We start from the raw sequence: 21,890 nt of genomic DNA on the forward strand, positions 1-21,890 counted from the left end.
CACACAGAGTTACCACTATTTCCTAAGCAGAGACAGAATGAAATCTGAGTTTTAAACAGACGTCTGAGAGTGGTGCTCACAATAGACTGGGGAAAATGAAAACTAGACCAAGGAAAGTGTGGTGGTTAATTTTGTGTATCAACCTGACTGGACTAAAGGATGTCCAGATAATACATTATTTCTAGCTGTGCCTGTGAAGGTGTTTCTGGAAGGGATTAGCATTTGAATAAGTTCACTAAATAAAGAACTTGGCTCCCACTAATGTTGGGGAACCTCATCCAACCTGATAAGATTAGAACAAAAAGGTGCATGAAGGATGAATTTACTCTCAGGGGCTGGAACAGCCATCTTCTCCTGCCCTTAGACACTCCTGTTTCTCGGGCCTTAGGACTCAGACTGGGATTTATGTCATTGGCTACCTTCAAGGTAGCACAGGAATCACACCACCAGCTTTCCTGGGCCTCGAGCTTACACATGGCAGATCTTGGACTTCTCAGCCTCTAATACTATATGGGCCAATCCTTCATAATAAATCTCTTTCTATATATCTACATATATTCTATTGGTTCTGTTCCTCTGGAGAATTCTGACTAATAGAGGGCAAAAAAAATCAAGACTTTTGGGAAAAAGACATTAAATACAGAGGCAAGGATCACAGATGAATATAGCTAAGGGTTAGGGAGAATTAGAAGCATATTAATGCCACTAGCATAAATGGGGAAATTAAAATATGTATATAATGTTTTGTACAGAAAATAGTAAGTTTGGTCTTAGAACTAAATTTAGGGTTACAGCGGGACATACACAGCCTATAAATATTTGCAAATAGGAGAGAATCGAAGATGGCGGCATAGGTAAACACCGGAGACTGCCGCCGTAAACAACCACTTCAAAAATACAACTAAAAGTCGGAACGGACATCAACCAGAACCACAGGAAGGCTGGCTGAGGAGAGACTCTTCAACTAGAAGCAAAAACAACAGCATTCCAACGCACAGAGGAGGCGCAGTGTGGAAAATTTAAAGGTAGGGTGGTGAGGTGGTGCGCGCGCAAAGCGGGCTGGTGGCTGAGGGCGCGGTTGTCGTTTTCACTCAGGAGTGAGTCTCAGACTCTGGGCTACAGATCCGGGCGAGTCTCTAGGGACCCAGACTCAAACGGGAGAAGCGGGACTATCTGGCTACGGCCCCTCCGAGGTTTGCAGCGGTTTCTGGGACAGAGAGGCAGAGCCCCTGGGGACGGACTGAGAGCGGCCATAGCTGCTCCCTCCCCCTGCCCTGTTGAGCCCGCCCCGCCCAAACCCTGCGCACAGCCATTTGCCGATCGCCTCAGGCAAGGGCTGGACTAGCGCCTCCCCAGAAGACAGACGCTTTCCAAACAGCTGATTCCTACAGCCAGTCGGCCTGGTGGTCAAATCCCTCTAGTGTTAACTACAACAATTAAGGCTTGGCTAGAACAAGACTGCGCACAGAGACCACAAGGGGGTGCACCAAGAAAGCATAAAAGATGCGGAGACAAAAAAACATGACAGAAATGGAGGATATGGAGCTAAGAATCGCAATTTTGAGGGCTTGCCATAAATTTGTGCAGAGCCTCACGAAAACTAATGAGACCCTCAATGCTACGATAAAGAAATTAGAAAGTAAGCATACACGGACTGAAATAAAGAATATTATACCCAATAGCAGACCAGAGGAGCTCAAGAATCAAAACAAAGATTCGACAAAAAACACCCAATTGGAAAAGCAAAATGAAAAAAGAATCCGAAAGTGTGAAGATAGTGTAAGGAGCCTCTGGGACAGCTTTAAGCGGACTAATATCAGAGTCATTGGAGTGCCAGAAGATGAGAGACAGCAAGATATTGAAAACCTATTTCAAGAAATAATGGCAGAAAACTTCCCCCACCTGGAGAAAGAAATGGACTTACAGGTCCAAGAAGCGCAGAGAACCCCAAACAAAAGGAATCCAAAGAGGACCACACCAAGACACATCATCATTAAAATGCCAAGAGCAAAAGACAAAGAGAAAATCTTAAAAGCAGCAAGAGAAAGAGGCTCAATTACCTACAAGGGAATACCCATACGACTGTCAGCTGATTTCTCAACAGAAACTTTGCAGGCCAGAAGGGAATGGCAAGAAATATTCAAAGCGCTGAATACCAAGAACCTACAACCAAGATTACTTTATCCAGCAAAGCTATCATTCAGAATTGAAGGTCAGATAAAGAGCTTCACAGATAAGGAAAAGCTAAAGGAGTTCATCACCGCCAAACCAGTAATATATGAAATGCTGAAAGATATCCTTTAAGAAGAGGAAGAAGAAGAAAAAGGTAAAGATACAAATTATGAACAACAAACATGCATCTATCAACAAATGAATCTAAGAATCAAGTGAATAAATAACCTGATGTACAGAATGAACTGGTGATTATAATAGAATCAGGGACATAGAAAGGGAATAGACTGACTATTCTTGGGGGGAAAAGGGGTGTGGGAGATGCGGGAAGTGACTGGACAAAAATCATGCACCTATGGATGAACACAGTGGGTGGGGAGTGAGGGTGGAGGGTGGGGTGGGAGCTGGAAGGAGGGGAGTTATGGGGGGAAAAAAGAGGAACAAATGTAATAATCTGAACAATAAAGATTTAAAAAAAATATATTTGCAAATAGATATAGATTTCAGAAGCTATTCACTGACAAGAGTGGAAGGGAAGAAGCTAGCCAGCCATGAGAAGGGTAGAAAGAGAAAAGCAATAAAATAAGGACAAAGGAGGGGGTAACCCCAGCAAATGCCAATTCTACTTATCCAAAGATAAGGCCATTGTCAGAAACTCCCAACCTCTTACCATCTCTTGGCTTAAAATTTGATAAGGAGATAGATCCAAGTTAAAATGGTTGAACTGTCATATGATGACAAACCCATGCCCCACTAGAAATCTGATGTAATTAAAGCTCTGGGCAGCACGGCAGAAACTCAGCTCTGTTCAGCCAAGCCTGGGCTAATGCTCTGAACTATAAGAAGGAGCGGAAGTGGCAGGTAAGAGACTGTCATCATACAACAGGGTAGGCTGACACTCCATTCTTCAAATATGGCCCACTCCTTATCACATACATTTCCATTTGGCTGCAAAAATTCTTTCCAGCTCATAAAGTGTTCTGGTATGAAAGGAAAAACCAGTAACTTGGAAACCAGCACACAGTGGCAATCCCCAGGCCCCAAACTGTAGGAAGCCACCTATTGTCTTCACTAGCAGAGAAGTATGGACAAGGAGCCTGGAATGCTGGTGACCCTTGAGCCCTGGCAAAGGTCAGAGCTATGCACCAACTGTTTAGTGAAGACAATGGTAGCTGAAGCAACTTCCCAGCCAGATAGTCATGTAAATCCTTACTGATAAGATAGTCTGTCTCTTACTGGAAATTGCCTGCCTAAGGGCTATAGGTGTATCCCAAACTGAATAAAAGGATGGCAAGGCCTGAGCACAAGCAGAATCCTTCCTCTTGCTTTGGGCTCCTGCCTGGCCCCCCAATTTCCAAATTATTATTTCTTGTCTCGTCTCTGTCAACTGTGCACAGCCCCTCTTCCAGAGCCCAAACCCTGAACCATGCGGGATGTGAGTCAATCACACCAAACGCCTACCTTTCCTATTGTTGTAATGTACCCCGCGAATCGCACAAGGACGCCTCAAGAAGTCGAATTAAGGAGTCACATTTATTTCAAATCTGGGACTACAAGGGGGCATTTTGCTCTCCAAATCTTGTAGTCTTTACATAGCCCCAACACCAGATTTATATAGGCAAAAATCACAAAGGTATTGATTACATCTCAGGGTTTGGAATGAGGAACCTGGTTTGCAAAAAGCAGTTTGTTACAGAAGCTAAATTGAGCCGATTAGTTATCTACCAATATTAATTATAGTTTCGGGTCTTGGGACCACTGAGTTGACAGAAACGCATTATCTGGAGCCATCAGGTCTTGGGACCACTGAGCAATGGAACCACCTCTCAAAGAGCTCACAACAGAGTATGCTAGACTCATTCAACAAATATTTATGGTCAGCCTACTGTGTTCTAGGCACAAAGAATAAGTAGTTGATAGTCTAGTTCTACATTTTCACAAAACATTAGATATTGTGATGCTCTCTGACAAACTGGGAATTTATGATGGAAGAAAGTTGAAATAATAGGATATAGAATCTATGACTTCCACTCATCACACATTGACACCTCAAAACCATCTTTTGCAGAATTCAGTCTTTCATACATCGCCAGTTCAATGACTTTCACTGGCACAGGATGGCCGGGCCAGCCAGCTGCTGTGGCATGGGAAGGGGCCTGGCCATATGCCAAGATAGCACAGTGATGGGTAGCAGGCCTCTGGGGCCTATAAAGGGGTTAAACCATGGAGCCTCTACTCTGGTCCTTGCTGAGGGCCTCAAGGAAACTGGCTCTCTTGGGGCTCATGACACAGCCTGATGCCTCCTTACCCAACCAGCCTCCCATTCCTCACTTCATCTGTCCTCACTCTCCTCCCTCCCAAACCTGAGTCAGGGGTACACTGTGACCTCTGGACTAAGGGTTGCAGGCCAAAGTCCTACATGGATTGTGCGGAGCAAAACACTCTTTCCCCACCACTGTTGCAAATTCCTAACTAGTCCCTGCTCAAAGATTTGAAGATGAGCAGCTTCCTATCATTCTCGCCAGTAGAAAAGTTTACCACTGGTCATAAGAGTGAGTAAGAGGAAAGTCTGAAATCAACACAAATCCATCACCACTAGTGGAAAAACAATTAAGAGTTCGTACCCCATGGACAAAAGGTCACCTATGTTAGCGTCTCTGTGTTACATTGGTCACACGATGGTCAGACAGAAAGACTACCAGTTTTGGACTTTGTTCTCAGGCATCGACCATACTAGTATGCTGGCTGATATCCACAAAGCACATTGAGTGCTTGATGTAGGCAGCACCCTTTGTGAAGTGCTATAGAGGATAAAAAAATATCCAACACAGCCCAGCCCCTCCCTTCAAGGATTGAAACATGGCTCCTCCTCTGAACAGCCATCTTCTGGGGAGCTCAACCTCGTATGGGGAAATAAGGTGTAGATTTAATAAGCTGGGTAGCAACAAAACATCTAAGTAACAATGAAAGACCCAATAGAAAGATTCATAAAACAGTCCATAATTATTTGTCCAGTGGAAAAGAAAGGGCTCACTTAGGTCAGAGAGAAAAGGGATGAGTTTATTGGAGAAATGAATTCAAACAGGGCAAACTTTAAGGAAGGATACATGGAAAACACAATATTTTACCTAAGCAAGCATTTATTTAATAGTCACTTGTTGAATGATTAAATGAAAGGACTGGAGTGTGGAATCCTGGATAAAATCACTTGAGCAATTCCAGAAGCAAAACACTGAAACCAATGTGAGCCCAAAGATGGGTTCTATATGGGCACTGTGGGAAGAAAGGTGGGGGAGTAAGGATTAGATCTGGGGAGGTATGGAATACCCCTATTCCAGGGACTTCAGGGAAACACCTGAGGGTCTGAACACAGGGCAAAATAAAGAGCTTTAGATAGGATGCAAAGTGGAGAAATCATAGTTCTGTGTCCTACAATTTAGAAATTAATCACACATTGGGGGAAATTTTTCTAAAAGGGAAATTGTTTTCTGTCATTTTCTTTTAAAAGTCTATGTACATCACTGAAAATAAAATACACATAATGTCTTCTACAGAATAAAGGAAAGAATTTGTCCCCAAAGATCTTTTCTTTGTATAAATGATGCCACCACAATTGCTGCTTCAATAAAAATGAATATTTATGAAATGTAAAATGACTTGGATTAACTCATTCCAATTTCACCCTCTAAATTTAGATTTTTAAATCATGCCAAAATGGAGATTTTGATTACAAAAGCAAATTGAGGAAGAAAAAAAAAACTACTTGACAAGAAAAAGAGCAGAATTTCTTTTAAAAAATGAACTTGAAATAGGGCTGACAAATGATAGGTGGTCAATTTGACTTAAAAACAACAGCAAGAGATCATCTCCAAAGTGAAATTATTTAATTCAATAAAGCAGTCACATTACAAGAATCAAGTCATAAAATTCTAAAAAGGAAATAAAAAGTCTCCCATCCACCTTCAGCTCACTGCATAGCTCTCTCACAGGCTGTTTGTTTCTTAGCCATTATTTCAGTTTCTTTGTGCATACATATTATTATTTTCCTCCCTGTTCACACAAAAGTTAGCATGCTATAATGCCACTTTTCTGACCTTGCTTTTTTTTTACTTAACACATCTTGGCAATCTCTCCATACCCATTCATATAGAGTTTCCGTGTTCTTTCTTACAGCTGCATATTCCATTGTGAGGATGAACCATAATTTATGTAACTGGCCCCTGCTGATGGGCATTTGGGTTGTTTCCAATCTTTGGCTATTGCAAACAAGGCTGCAGTGAATAACCTGGTACAGTCATCTTTTGGCATGTGTGCAAGTGTATCTGTAGGATAAATTCCCAGAAACTGCATTCAGGGGTCAAAAGGTATATGCAATTAAATTTTTGATATATATTGCCAAATTGCCTTCCCTAAGAGTTGAGCCAATTTCCACTCTTGCCAGCATTATAAGAGAGTACCTTTTTCCTTAAGGCAACAGAGTGTATCATCAAAGTTCTGGATGTTTGCCAGTCTGAAAAATGAAAAATGGTATTTGCATTCTCCTCATTATGAGTGAAGTAGAGCATCTTTTTATATGTTTAAGAGCCAAATGTGCTTCCTCTTCTGGAAACTGTTCATACCTTTGCCTATTTTTCTAATGGATGTTGGTGTTTTCTTATTATTTTCTAGGAGCTTCTTATATATTAGGGAGACTAGTCCTTCAACTATGATATGAGTTGCAAATACATAATCCAGTTTGTCTTTTGAACTTGCTTATGGTAATTCTGCCTGCAGAAAATTCTTATTTAGATATGATCTAATTTTTTAATCTTTTAAGTCTTCTGATTCTCAAGTCATGGTTAGAAAGGCTTTCCTCACACCAAGATTATAAAGAAATTCTCCCTTTCTCATATTTAAATTATTTCATTTTTTACATTTAACTAAATGGAAAAACAGTACAGTAGTTAACATCCCAAACGCTAAAACCAAATTGCCTACATTCATATCCCAGAGCCACCACTTATTAGCGATATGAGCATGGATAAGTCACCTAACCTTTATGGCCCTTAGTTTCCACATCTACACATGAGGAATAATAATAATTACTTTATGTTTACTAATACATTTAATCATTTTGATATTAATCATTTTATATTAGTAAATATAAAGTAATTACTACAGTGCTTGGCATATAGTAGGCATTTAATAAGTATGAGCTATTATCATCACCTATCTTTTGGAACTTACCCTGTTTTAAGATGGAAAGTACAATCTTTTTTCTTCTATGGCTACCTAATTGTCCCAAAACCATTTACTGAATATTCCATCTTTTCCCCACTGATTTGAGACATCACCATTTTCATATGCTACATTTCCATATATATTTAAGAATTTCTGATCTTTCTTTTCTGCTCCATTGACCTAGCTATTAATGCACCAGTACCACACTGTTTGGAAGGGCTGGCTGTCCCTGTTTGCTCTTCTTTTGTTATGCCCAGATTTCAAGATCCCCAATAGACCACACCAGGGAGCCAGCCGTATCCTATGCAAAAGCAAAGAGTCTTTTATTCAAACCCGGGCTTGGCTCCCCTACCCTCCTTACTGATGCAGCAGCAAGTGGCAGAGAGAGGGCCAGCCCTGTGGGGAGAGAGGTTTTATAGTAAGGGGAGGAGAGAGGACTGTGGGCCCTGCCGATTGGCCAGGCGCAAGTCGGTATCTCGTTATACAGGATGTGGTCGTATCTATGGCGCGCACTTCCCTTGATTGTCATTGGTTAGTTTAAAGAAGTCCTGGGTGTGGCTAGCAGAGGCTTGGGCTTCCAGGAAGAAGCCTTGCCGAACACATGGCTGCCCAAAGATGGAGGACCCAGGGTAAGATGGAGGGCGTAGTCCTCGCCCTTTCACTTTTAGTTACGATAACTATTCCTATTTATTTTCCCATATGAATTTTTTAATTAGTGTATCCAGTTCTAGAATGAAATAAAAATATCATTAGTATTTTTATTGAAACCACATTACCTTTATAAATTAACTTAGGGAAAACTGATACATATGTTTCCTGTTCAGTCTTCTATCTAAGGGCCAGGTATGTCTTAACATTTGTTTATCTTTTTTTTTTCTTTTTTTTTTTGCATCTTTCTGCAGTGTTTTAAAGTTTTCTTCACATAGGTCCTGCATATTTCTTGCCAAGTTTACTCCTAAATTTTAACTTTTCTGATTGCTATTATAAATGGGGTGTTTCTTCCATTATATCTCCTAACAAGTTGTTTATATAGAGTAAACCCATTGTTTTCTGCCGAGTAAGACTATACCCTGATACCTTACTAAATTCTCTTGGATTTTCCAGATATGTAATCCTATCAACTGCACATGATGTTAATTTTGCCTTCTCTTTTCCAATATGTACATCTGTAATTGTCTTCTCTTGTCTGCATTGGCTAACACCTACAAAACATGTTAAATAATAACCAATTACCCAAAGTAGGCCTGGTCATGCTTTAGGCAGCCTTGAACAAATTACACATTTAAAAAGTTTAAAGGTTTGAATCTTAACTTCTTGCAAAGTAGAAATATACCAGGCCAACCGAAACCGGTTTGGCTCAGTGGATAGAGCGTCGGCCTGCGGACTGAAAGGTCCCGGGTTCGATTCCAGTCAAGGGCATGTACCTGGGTTGCAGGCACATCCCCAGTAGGAGATGTGCAGGAGGCAGCTGATCGATGTTTCTCTCTCATCGATGTTTCTAACTCTCTATCTCTCTCCCTTGTTCTCTGTAAAAAATCAATAAAATATATTAAAAAAAAAAAAGAAAGAAAAAGAAATATACCAGGCCACAGTTTATAAAAGGATGGACATTTTAAGAACACAAAAAGGTAAGATTAAAGCTTAGTCAGCGGTTCTCAACCTGTGGGTCGCAACCCCTCTGGCGGTCAAACAACCCTTTCACAGGGGTCGCCTAAGACCATCCTGCATATCAGATATTTACATTACCATTCATAATAGTAGCAACATTACAGTTATGAAGTAGCAACGAAAATAATTTTATGGTTGGGTCACAACATGAGGAACTGTATTTAAAGGGCCAGAAGGTTGAGAACCACTGGCTTAGATGATAACCCTTAACAACAAAAGTATTTAGTAGCCCTGACCGGTTTGGCTCACTGGATAGAGCGTCGGCCTGGGGACTGAAGGGTCCCAGGTTCGATTCCAGTCAAGGGCATGTACCTTGGTTGCGGGCACACCCCCGGTGGGGGGTGTGCAGGAGGCAGCTGATCGATGCTTCTCTCTCATTGATGTTTCTGACTCTCTGTCCCTCTCCCTTCTTCTCTGTAAAAAATCAATAAAATATATTTTTAAAAAAAGTATTTAGCACACCTGCAACTAGGTTGAGCAAGAGTGGAACACCTCAATATTCTTTCTTGATTGAGACTCTAGTGCAGTGGTTCCCAACCTTTTTTTGGCCATGCCCCACCTATGCATCTCTAAAATCCTGATGCCCCCCTCCCATGACATATAATTCTTATTATTCAAAAAGTGAACTCTTATTCACGTGGAGGAAGCCTACAAGGCCATTAACTTGGTCTAAACAAGCTTCCAAAGAACATGGCATCCATGAAAGAGAAAAATAAAAGAATGAAAGGACAGTTGAAGTACTGAGTAAGAAATCACTAAGAAATTGTTTTTAAAAATAATAATAATATGAAATGATATAAAAATAGCAAAGTTTCAAAACACATAATAGAGAACTGAAATGCATAAATATGTCACAATATATATTTATATACTGTATATATGGCCCCTAGAACCATAAGAAATGCAAAAAATTCATTTAATAACTCATTCTCCAATTGCCCCCCTTGCCGGAAGCCGGTCCATCCTTGCTGCTTGACAAAGTCGCTGCAGGAAAGAAATATCTGCACAGCATATGTTTCAAGGGACCTGGCATATATAGCATATTGTTCTTAATATGTTTGCTCTCCTTAGCACCATGTGTTTTAACCAAGGTCACCTCTCTGAGAAAGGTTGTTTCCCCAGGTGGGGATTTTTCCCTGAGGTTAGGGAGGAGATACAACCCCTTATTTAAGTGCCAGGCGGGTAGTTAAGCTACATAATCTTTACTCCCTGGAATGGAGATAAGAAACGCCCTAACCTTTGTAATAGAAATTGACAGGATTAAAATCGGCTGGTATAAATATGGATGTAACAAGACAATAATCATCAGATCCTGATCAGATCTTAACCAGAGCTTTGGCTGGAGATCCTGGCTAGAGGTCCTGACTAGGCTGCTGATCAACTGAAGGCTGACTTCGTGTCATTCCTTCTTTGCCGGCTCCGTCCACACCTTTGGGGACCCCTGGACCTGCTGGGGTTGGACTCCAGCACCCCCTTAAAAATCAAATTACTGTGAGGCGTGTGCTCCATGTTGAGAACCACTGTTCTAGTAGAAACCTCTAATGTTTCTCCATTAAGCACCATGTTAGCCTTTGACTGAAATTGATACACTTTATCAAAGTTAAGGAAGTAGCTATCTCTGAGTGTTATCAAAAATGGTTGTTAAACTGGTCCAACAACTTTTCAGCATCTAGGGAGATAGTTACATCGTTTTTGTTTGTTTGTTTGATCAATTAAAGGACGAATTATATTAATAGATTTCCTAATATTAACCCATCCTTGCATTCTGAGACTAAGTCGCATTGCTGGAGCCTGTGTATTCATAGTTATATTATAGTTTTGCATCTATATTCATATATACAATTGTTCTGTAGTTTTATTTTGAGGCAATCTTTATCAATTTTGGTTTCAATGTTATACTTGCTTCTTTAAAACAATTTGACAATTCTTTCAGCATAAATAATATTGAAATTATCTGTCCTTTAAATATTTAGTGGAAGTCCCCTATAAAACTGTCTGGACATAATGCTTTGACAATTTTTTTTTTTTAGAAAAATCAATCTGTTTAGATTTTCTACCTCTTTCTTGGGTCAGGTTGGGTTAATTGTATTTTCCTAAAAATTATCTACTCCATCCAAGTTTTCAAACTTACTTTCAAAGAGTTAAGCAAATAGTCTCTTATTATTCTTAAATTTTTTCTATTTCCATTATTCCCACTCAGTTCTTATCATGTGTATTTGTATATTCTTCTCTTTTTCCTTTATTAGCCTAAGCAATAGTTTATAAATTTTATTGTTGCCATTTAATTATTTTTCAAAGAGCCACCTTTTGGATTACTTACATTGTTTTACTATTTTTCTATTTATGTTTAAAGTTCTTAAACAAATATATCTTTAGCAGGTATGCTACATCTCTTCCTCACCCCAAAAAGGCATCACAGCAATAAATGCAGTGAACACTAAGAATATAAAGGCAAGAAATAGATTAAATAGGAGTTATTAATGTTATCCTGAATATCTCCAAATCCCAAATACCTGGTCAATAAACCAGATTAGCAATGTTTCCAATATGAAGGGGGAAAAAGTGCCATATAAAGTAAAATCTGGGCTTTTACCATAATTAACTCATTGGAAATAAGATCAGTTTTAACTATAATAAACTTACATTTGAATAATGTAAGAGGTACTCTGGGGTTTTAATTATAAGCCTTCCACCTCCTGCCTATGTATAGCAATTAACTGCCCACCAATTTAGTTCAACAAGCATCAATCCCCCATTTTCTCTAGTCCCAAAGTTCTCTCAGTATTGCTATGTAGCCAGACACTAAAACAGAGCAAAACCACCTCCACATAAAAGATCAGACAAAGTCATGTGTGCCCTGCCAGCTAGCCAGTGCTATCCAGAACCCACCACTAACCTGAAGAGAGTGTGCTTCAACTGAGGCAGTCTAGTTCAAGTTTAGTTTTAACTAATAATCCAAAGTAGGCCTACTCATGTTTTGGTTCATTTTAGATAGCCTTGGAGAAAGTAAACATTAAAGATGTTTAAGAGATTGAATCTTACTCTCTTGCAAAGTAGAAATCTATTGAGCCACAGTTTATAAAAAGGTGTAAGTTTTCTTAAACATACTAAAAAGGTAGGATTAAAGCTGAGATGATAATCCTTTGCACCGAAAGTATTTGGTAATAGTGCACACCTCAGAGTAGGCTGAGCCAAAGACATGCAACAGACAGGCCTTGTCTTCTAAAAATCAAAAGGTGATGCTTTTGTCACAGAACTTTTCAGAGTTCGGATAAAAATAACAGACATAGACAGAGGTAATACAGATTAGTGAAAAGCTGGTAAACAGCCGAAACCGGTTTGGCTCAGTGGATAGAGCGTCGGCCTGCGGACTGAAGGGTCCCAAGTTCGATTCCGGTCGAGGGCATGTACCTGGGTTGCGGGCGCATCCCCAGTGGGGGATGTGCAGGAGGCGGCTGATTGATGTTTCTCTCTCATCGATGTTTCTAACTCTCTATCTCTCTCCCTTCCTCTCTATAAAAAATCAATAAAAAATATTAAAAAAAAAAAAAAAAAAAAGAAAAGCTGGTAAACAGATAGGAGGTTGGAATTGAGATTAATTTAACTTTCAGAACAATAATAAATCCTTAAGTTTCAAGCTTATAACCACCAAAACCTATCAAAGAGGTAACACTGCCCATTTCTGGGGCCAATTAGGACTTTCAGCACTCCATCAAGGCAGTAGTATCAGGAATGGAGACTGGATAAGCCACAATCCTCTACACTAATAAAAGAGAAACATGGTAATTAGCGTACAACCGCTACCCTTTCCATTGGCTAATCAGCATATCCTTATGCAAATTAACTGTCAGCCAAGATGGCGGCCGGCAGCCATGCACTGAAGCGAACAGGGAGGCTTGCTTGCTCCAGTGACTGCGGACTCCAACGTTCCCCGCCTGACTTGCAGGCCTCTCAGCTGCAGCTCTAAGCAACTATGTTGCAAATATAGAAGCTAAACAAAACCCCAGAAACCGGCTTTCAGTCAGCCGGGCTTCAGCCAGCCTGACCGCAACATTGTATCAATGTTTTCAGCAGCGAGGCCTCAGAGCTAAAGCTGGCCCAGAATAAAAAAAAAAAAAGAAAAAAAGGAGCGGTTGGGAGCTTCAGTCACCCGCCAGCTGGAAAACGGCCCTCAGCCCCTCAGCCAGCCTGGCCAGGCACCCCAGTGGGGACCCCCACCCTGATCCAGGACACCCTTCAGGGCAAACCAGCCAGCCCCAACCCGTGCACCAGGCCTCTATTCTATATAGTAAAAGGGTAATATGCCTCCCGGCACCGGGATCAGCGGAACAGTGAGGCCTCCCGGCACCAGGATCAGCAGAGCAGTGAGGCCTCCCAGCACCGGGATCAGCGTGACAGGGGGCAGCGCCCAAACCCCCTGATCGCCCTGCGGCTCTGTGTGTGACAGGGTGCGGTGCCCCAAGCCCCCCCCCCCGCCGCCACGAGCCCTGCTCTGTATGTGACGGGGTAGAGCCATAACCTCTCCATTGGCCCTGCCCTGAGTGTGACAGTGGCGGCGCCCCAACCCCCTGATCGGCCCTGCTCTGTGGGTGATAGAGGGTGGCGCCCCAACCCCCTCTCCATGGGCCTTACTCTGTGTGTGATGGGGGAGAGCCATAACCTCCCCATCGGCCCTGCCCTGAGTGTGACAGGGTGCAGCGCCCCCAACCCCCTGATGGGCCCTGCTCTGTGTGTGACAGGGGGGAGCTCCCCAACCCCCTGATGGGCCCTGCTCTGTGCATGACAGGGGGCAGCGTCCCAACCCCCTGATCGGCCCTGCTCTGTGAGTGACAGGGGGCAGCACCCCAACCCCCTGATTGGCACTGCTCTGTGCGTGACAGGGGGTGGCACCGCAACCTCCCCATCGACCCTGCCTTGAGTGTGACAGGGGGCGGTGCCCCAACCCCCCAATCGGCCCTACCCTGAGTGTGACTGAGGGTGGCATCGCAACCTCCCGAACTGCCCTGCTCTGTGCATGACAGGGGGCGGCGCCCCAACTCCCCAATTGGCCCTGCTCTGAGCCTGACCAGGGTCTGCACCTAGGGATTGGGCGTGCCCTCTGCCACCCGGGAGCAGGCCTAAGCCAGCAGGTCGTTATCTCCTGAGGGGTCCCAGACTGTGAGAGGGCACAGGTCGGGCTGGGGGACCCCCCCTTCCCCCCTCCCCGAGTGCACAAATTTTTGTGCACCTGGCCTCTAGGATATAATAAAAGCCTCATATGCAAATCAACCGAATGGTGGAACGATAAGTGGAATGACCGGTCGCTATGACATGCATTGACCACCAGGGGGTAGATGCTCAATGCAGGAGCTGCCCCCAGGCCAGCCAAGGTGGGTGCCAGTGAGCCCCTCCCCCACACACACATCCCAGACCCCCCACACCTCCCCCACACACACCCCCAGACCCCCCACACCTCCCGGCAGATCACCCCGCTGGTCTCTGCAGAGGGAGGCGACCAGCTGCAGTGGTGGGAGATGGGGCCGGTGAGCAGGCAGTGCCAGGCCGGCCAAGGGTGCCAGCAGGGGCCCCTAACTGCCCTGCTGGTCACCCCACAGATCGGTCCTGATGGCCAGCCAGGCCTAGGGACCCTACCCATGCACGAATTTCATGTACTGGGCCTAAAATGTCTAAAATGAAAATATTGGGGGGAGGGCATAGTTAGAATAGCTGAACAATAAGGACATAAGCATTGTAGGTTTGGCCCTACATCAACAAAAGCAGATGTACAAACAGCTACAAGAAAAGAGAGAAGAGCCTGGAGTAGAACCAGGTCCTGAGGTTCTGCAGAGTTATTATGTGGATATGAAAAAAAATCTTTGGCTGATTTCTATCATGTTGGTCAATCTTTTACCAAAAGTGTCATTTACATACTGGGAAACTGATTGGGAAGACTTTGGTTAACAAAAAACATAACTAAATTTTGGTCAATCTTGATCTTGAACCAATTTGGAAATGTGATCAAGAGTTTTTGGGTTGTTTGTCTAGGAGGGCATATCAAAGACACTGGAGTGTGTTAAAAGGAAGTTCAGTACAAGCTAGGGAAGTGCGGCCTTGAGAAAGCATTGCCTTTACCATAAATACCCATTTATGAATGCTGGTTTGCAAATTTGCAAAGAATTTATTTTTAAGACAAAGTTCAGATAATTGAGTCAAATATAGTTTAGATATAAAAAATAATCTAGATTTTTTTCTTTCTTCCAAAACTCATTCTTTGAATTTGAGTTAAAAATAAAATAAACTTTTAGGACTGCCGATGAGTTGGAGGTGATGTGATGGCAGGCACAGGAAATAGAACTGCTAATGTAGGTAAATAAAAAAAACAGGTCACCCAATCACTTTCCAAACTGCTTGACATCCAAAACCCTCTCTCTACCTTTTACAGTCTCATACTGAGTATTGTATATGATACGCAGACCCTCACTATGACCTCCTCCTATAAATACTCACCAATTCTTTAAGGAAAAGGAAAATAGAAGAATTTCTGGGAAATTTCAAATGCAAAATCTATCTTGACATTGAGCCGTTTGTAAAATATAAATCATCACTATCCAACAGCTCTAAGGCAGTGGTTTATAAACTACGGGATGCATTAAAATCAGATGGAGGATTTAAAACACCAGTTGATAAGGCCGCACTTTGAGAAACAGTGCGCCAAAGTAATCCTACTTAAATTATGGTGCTGGGGATGGTGGACCTGTGCTGTCTGCAAACTGCAAGGGGTCTACCACAGAAATGAAAATTAAGCTTTTAAAATTTGGGAGTAGTTTAACATTACTTGGCATCCAAGCACGCGATCACTTTTCTGGCATTTCACTTTTATTGTACTTTCCAAAAGCGTTGGTCTGAGATTGGAAACTTACTTTAAAGTTTGGGAAACTCAGCTCTGAAATAGACACCTCCGCAGGATTGATACACAGGAGCAAATTCAGGAGCACAGGCCCAGGGGCCGCTCCTACCAATTGGAGGAAACCAGGCAGTCTTGGAAGATACTGGAAACCTGAGGATAATGCCTGCCACCAGGACTCTGGACTGAAATACAATTTCAAAACTGCAGTTTCCATCGTTCTGTATCATGGCTTTGTTTCGAGTGACAAAAGAACACCGCACCATCACTGCAAAAGGCCAGCGTCCCAGAGCCGGTGCAAAGGAGAAAGGAAAGGATGCAGAGAAGCCCGGACTGCGGACGCGCATACCCGAGAGAGAAAAGGCTGAAACGGGATCAGCGTTTGGAGCCGCTAGGAATCTGCGCTCTGTGTGTTTACACCAGCTCTCACGATTCCGTCCAAGCATTTTGTGTGCGCTTTTAGGGAGTAAGGGGCCAAACAAAGAAACAGAAGCGACCCCTGCCTCCTCCCTTCCCTGCGCCTCCCCGCGCCTGCGCAGACCCTAGCCTGAGCCCCAAGGAGTCCAGCCCACGGGTTTGTTCCGCGAGGGCGGAGGACGCGCCGCCACCGGGCACTTGCACGCATGCGCAGCCGCGACCACCGCGCCCTTACCCGCCACGGCGATCGGGTCCTTCCGGCCCGGCAAGGCCTCCTGGGGGCTGATCATCTTAGAAGCGGAGTCGCCCATTCCCGGGACAGGAATCAGGCTGTGGAAGAGCTGGCGAGCCCGCCTGGTGGCCGAGAGCATGGGCGGCCGCTGGCAGAGGGGCGGCGGGCGGACGGTGCGGGCCGGCGAGCGCTGGACTGACTGACTGCTGGCGCCCGCGGGGGGGACCGGTGCGCACTGAGCCGCCGCCGCCCCGGAATTGAGGTTACCTAAGGCGCAGGCCGCAAGGGCTGTGACCGAGGGCGTGTTCTCTCCCGGAGAGGGTGCCGCGTCCCGGGAGACAGCCGCGAGCTTTTCTGGCTCGGCTTCAGTACCCTGTCCAAGCTGGGAACAAGTGTATTAATGGCGGTACGAAGTACGTGAAGCGTCAGGGGCCAAAAAAATGTGCCCAGCCCTTGATTTTTCAGTTCGTCCCCATTTCACAACCTCCGCAGCAGTTGTTTGGCGTGACCAATAAGATACAAAACGACCTACCTTACAGACAAGTAGAATATATGTCTATTTCCACTGCAGCCATTATGATTACCGAAAAGATGAGTATTTATCCAAAATGAAAACCAAGTACAAGTTTCAAAAAGCTCAGAATAGGGGAGATAACGCAATATAATGCATACCTGTGTACACACATGCATATGTATAAATATATTGATAAACCCATTTTACGGGGGCTGGGGGGACAAGTAGAGGAGCGAGGTACTAATGTCACCACTAAGGCAGCTCAGGTGGATGTGATGGTGCTGTTGGATCATTCTTGTTTCTCAAATCATAGGAGGTAACATTTGTTCCTGTGACATTTTCAACCCAAAGCATAAGGTGCGTGGAGCCAGATGGGTGTCTTGGGTGTTCCATATGTGAAATTTGGGGTTTTACAGAAATGTTCTGCCGAAATGGGCAGAAAATCTCAGATGAGGAAAGGAACTGCAGACTCGCACCCACAGAGATGTGGGAGTTTTGACCCCCGCCCTTCCCCACCCCACGGGTTTATCTATCTATCTGTTTTCATGTTAGGTGGACAGGAAGATTAGCCCACTCTACTGTAGAATGTGGCCAAGCATGTAACATTAAACTTCGATTAAAGTGCTTATTTTATAACTCACAATTCCCTTTGGGCAATGTGCCTCAGTTTTTACTTTTGATTTATTTGTTTTTATTATGAGATTATACAAAGTAGGTTCTGTAGGCCTCTCTCAGAAACACTCCTGTCCCTTGCAGGCTCGTGAAGGCCTGGTTACTGCTAAGCATTTGTAAAAATAAGATCATTCCTCTGTCAAAGGAAATACTCTGTGGGGTTTTTTAAATTGCTGCCTTTTAATACATACTGATTTTCCTTTTCTGATTTAGTGGTTGGTTGTATGAAATTAAACATGTTAGAAACACTCAGCAGCTAAAAACTGAAGAATTTTTCATGTCAAGAAGTACTTATATAATGTTAAGTGGAAAAGCACAACAGATCTCAAGTATGTGCATCTGTGCGATGTGGTATATATAAAAATGCATACACCTCCACTTGTACACCCACTGAAGAAAGACTAGAAAAAATGTAAATGGTGTTTACAGTTTTGCTGTTGTTCAAAGTAATGGTCTACTGATTTTCACTTTTTTTAAACCTCTGTTTTAAAATGTTCTACAGTGTTATAGTGTTCTCAAGTGTTCCAATGGCTGTTACTTATTATAAAAATAAACATTTTTAAAGTAGAACACCTTACTTTACTTCAAAGCTTTTTTCAAAAATCAGAACAGTTTTTACATTTACCAGAATAGTTGTAAGAAGTTACATTGAGTTTTGCTTGTTTCTTGAGGAGAGATTTAAATATTTCTGCCTTCGATAATACCATTTTCACCACTAGTACTTCCTTTTCTTCAGACTTTCCTAATCCCTTCTGAGCTTCACACTGAGAGGACCTTCTTTTGTACCCATTGGGCATACACTGCTTTGATTTTTCTCTTTTGAAATTTGTTTTCCAACAAATTCTAACAGTGTATGTTCTTTAGGATGCAGTCTAAGCACCATCTTTGGTATAACAAAGACCCAAAATACAGCAGTTTAAACAAAATAGAAGTTTATTTCTTATGTAACAATCTAGAAATAGGTAGTTCAGTGCTAAGCCGGACCCCATGTCTTTCCTTCCATAATATCTCATACTGGATTGGCTCACATAAACATTCAGTGGCTATGTAATTGGTTTCATTGGGCCAGAACCCTAACCTTGATTAGTAAAAGTTTCTTTTCCATTTGTTCAAGGTTCTACTTGCCCCTTGGAAACAAGAGCATTTTATACTCGACCCCAAAATAAAGCCTAGATTTTAGTTGAGATGCAGATTAGGTTGTTTTAACAAAGGTACTGTGAAGGAAAACCCCTATTCTGTAAAACTACTGTTTGGAATTCTCTGCTATTCTTTGGACGGCCTCTTATTATGAAAAAGTAACTTTGCTTTCTAGCCTGCCTGAATAGTGGGAGAAATAAACTTAGCTATCTGACCTTGTAGGCCAGAGACTAGATACACCCAATGCCATGCCAGGTGCATTTTTAATTGATAGAACTGTGTAGTTTTCAAGGCCGCCACCAGTAAGCACACAAAGGGCTGGCTCATCTATAAAAAGGAAAGTTCTGCTTGTAGCTTTGCTTAGATTTGGATTCATTTCCCTAGGCCCGCCGCGGTGAATAAAGTGTAACTCCAAACTCTCAGAGCGTTGTTTGGTTCTGGTCCGGTTTTTCTGTAACAGTACTGTATCTAAAACGAGATAGTTCTGTTTTTTCTCTCCCATACTAGTCCAGCGGTAGGTGGTCCAGTGCTGGTAGGGCAGCATTGCTGTCCTCATACATGACCTCCATGCCAGAACCTGCCGTCACCTCTGTATCTTAGCCCAGCAAAAAGGCAGAAAGGAAAGAGTGCACATTTCAATGCTCCTAAGATGCATCCCAGAGGTAACATACATCATTTCTATTCCTTCTACTGATCTGATGAGAGACATGCTCATAAACAGATGTGATCTAAATGTTATGAAGGTGAGAGATGAAGTTGTCTAGCTGGGCAACCACAGATCCAGCTAATACTTGGCAGGTCTAGTAATAAAGGAAAGAGGTGAGACTGTCCTTTGTTGGACATCTCTATCACAGTCCAGTCTTCTGGCAACCCAAATATCCATATATACCCTTCTTCTGACCTATAAAACACACCCTATTCCACAGGGAGAAAAGCCAAAGTTCCAAGCAGTTCAAAGTTTGTGAGCTAAAGATAATGTATAGTCCTGTATAAATCTGGATAAAACGCCACATGATTCAGTGATCTATAAACTAAAAGATGAGGGATGTGTTCCCCAATCCTATGCCCTTTCCCACAGTGGTGTACAGTGGTGAAGTAAGAATATGAAAACTAAAAGAAGGGGTAAGGGGAAGGGTAGTCACTGGCCCATACTCTAACCAAATGTTGCAAGGGGGAACCTTCAAAGAATGCCCAGGTAGTGGAGTAAATTCTTAGTTGGACCCCAATTCTCCTCTCTAGAAGGAACTCCCTTGTTAGGTACATCTGAAGGTGCTGGTTTTACCCACTGGGAATTCTTATCCATGATCCTCTATGATTCCATCAGAAGGGTATATTGAAGAGTATGCCCTCCTGGGAGGCTATACATCTTTTTGTGCCCAATTTCTTCATATATATATATATATATATTATTGATTTTTTACAGAGAGGAAAGGAGAGGGATAGAGAGCTAGAAACATCAATGAGAGAGAAACATCGATCAGCTGCCTCCTGCACACTCCCCACTGGGTATGTGCCCGCAACCAAGGTACATGCCCCCGACTGGAATCGAACCTGGGACCCTTGAGTCTGCAGGCCAACGCTCTATCCACTGAGCCAAACCAGTCAGGGCCCAATTTCTTACTGGTGCAGTTTTGAGGGACTGTGGATTACTTCAGAGTCAAATAGACACAGGCATTTGCAAGTTAAGGCTGATAAGCTGCTTTGTCAATTTTCAAAGATACTGAATCAATTTCTGGTCTTTTTGTTCCTTTTACAATTTCTTATACAAGTAATCACAGCTCAAGATCTCAACTAGTGATATTTCTTATGTCTCACTATTCTTCATTTTTATTTACTAGGTTCTACATTTGTCCCATAAATCTTGTACCAATTTAATGTCAGTGCCCTTGCAGGCAGAAAAAAAAACAGCAGGTTTGGTTAAGAAGGCAATCCCCTTAATATGATCTTCACTGCATGTCATCTGGCAGACAACACTTTGCTAATAGCCCTTGAGAAGGGCTCTGGGTCACAGTTTTATCTTCTGCTATTGGGAGTATAATAGCTTTTGGCTTTATCAAAACTAGAAGGCCTTAAATAACCACTCTCGGTCGATTTGTACTGTAGACTGCAGGCAGAGAACTTCAGTCTTAGCAGAGCTTTATTTTCTTCCATCACTGTTAACAAAATAGCTATGGCTTTTACATGAGTTTGTCTTTCTCAAAGGACTTTGCTAAAGGAGGCAGGAAACAGCTAATACTCTCTCATTGGTCAGACAATCATCTTTCTGATCATTTCCCTATAGGTACAGATTCGAAGAGCATGTGTTCTGCCTTCCAAGGAATTAAGTTGATAGTTTTTTCAAATGTTTTGTGGCGGCATAAAAAGGATCAGCAGCTTCCTAGCCTTTAATATCTGTGTCCTTGCAGTCTGCTGCCTGTCAGTTAAACCAATGCCACATAGTTTAGGTTAATGCTATGGAGTCTACAGAAAAGCTACTATAATTGACATGTTGGCTTCGCAACACTACAGGATACAAGATCTATATACAGAAACCTATTGCATTTCACAGGCCTACCTCAAGAAACAAGAAAAAAATCAAACAAATGGAGACCAAAGTTAATGGACGAAAGAAAGGAAATAATAAAGATCATAACAGAAATAAAATAGAGGCCAAAAGACAATAAGAAAAGATCACTGGGGAAAAAGCTGATTCTTTGAAAAGATAAGCAAAATAGACAAAACTTTAGCTAGACAAACCAAGAAGAAAAAAAGGGAGGGCTAAAAAAATAAAATCAGAAATAAAAGGGGAGACATTACAACTGATAACACATAAATACAAATGATCATAAAAGAATACTGCAAACAATTATAAGCCAACAAATTGGACAACCTAGAAGAAATGAATAAATTCTCAGAAACATACACTCTTCCAAGACTGAATAATGAAAAAACAAAAAAACCTGAAGAGACCAATTACTAGTAAGGGGATTGAATCA

The 21,890-nt window shown here is 42.5% G+C and overlaps 1 protein-coding gene across 3 annotated transcripts in view; it reads right to left on the reverse strand.

The window, feature by feature from the left end:
* The window catches only part of MSRA (methionine sulfoxide reductase A), a 392,162-nt gene extending 375,171 nt beyond the window's left edge, over positions 1-16,991 (reverse strand). Inside the window, exons 1-2 of one of the 3 annotated variants that reach the window (XM_070415502.1) lie at positions 16,854-16,860; positions 16,596-16,751 (exon numbers count right to left, since the gene is read on the reverse strand). In XM_070415502.1, coding sequence (XP_070271603.1) covers positions 16,596-16,731 — 136 coding nt within the window. In that variant the 5' untranslated portion in view covers positions 16,732-16,751; positions 16,854-16,860. Of the gene's footprint in view, positions 1-16,595 lie in introns of all 3 variants that reach the window. The other 2 variants (XM_070415503.1, XM_070415505.1) reach the window with 2 other exon arrangements.
* Between the last annotated feature and the right edge of the window lie 4,899 nt (positions 16,992-21,890).

Source organism: Myotis yumanensis, unplaced genomic scaffold (genome assembly GCF_028538775.1).
Source record: "Myotis yumanensis isolate MYYU_CA2020_CCGP unplaced genomic scaffold, mMyoYum1.0.hap1 SCAF_5, whole genome shotgun sequence".
NCBI classification, from domain to species: domain Eukaryota; kingdom Metazoa; phylum Chordata; class Mammalia; order Chiroptera; family Vespertilionidae; genus Myotis; species Myotis yumanensis.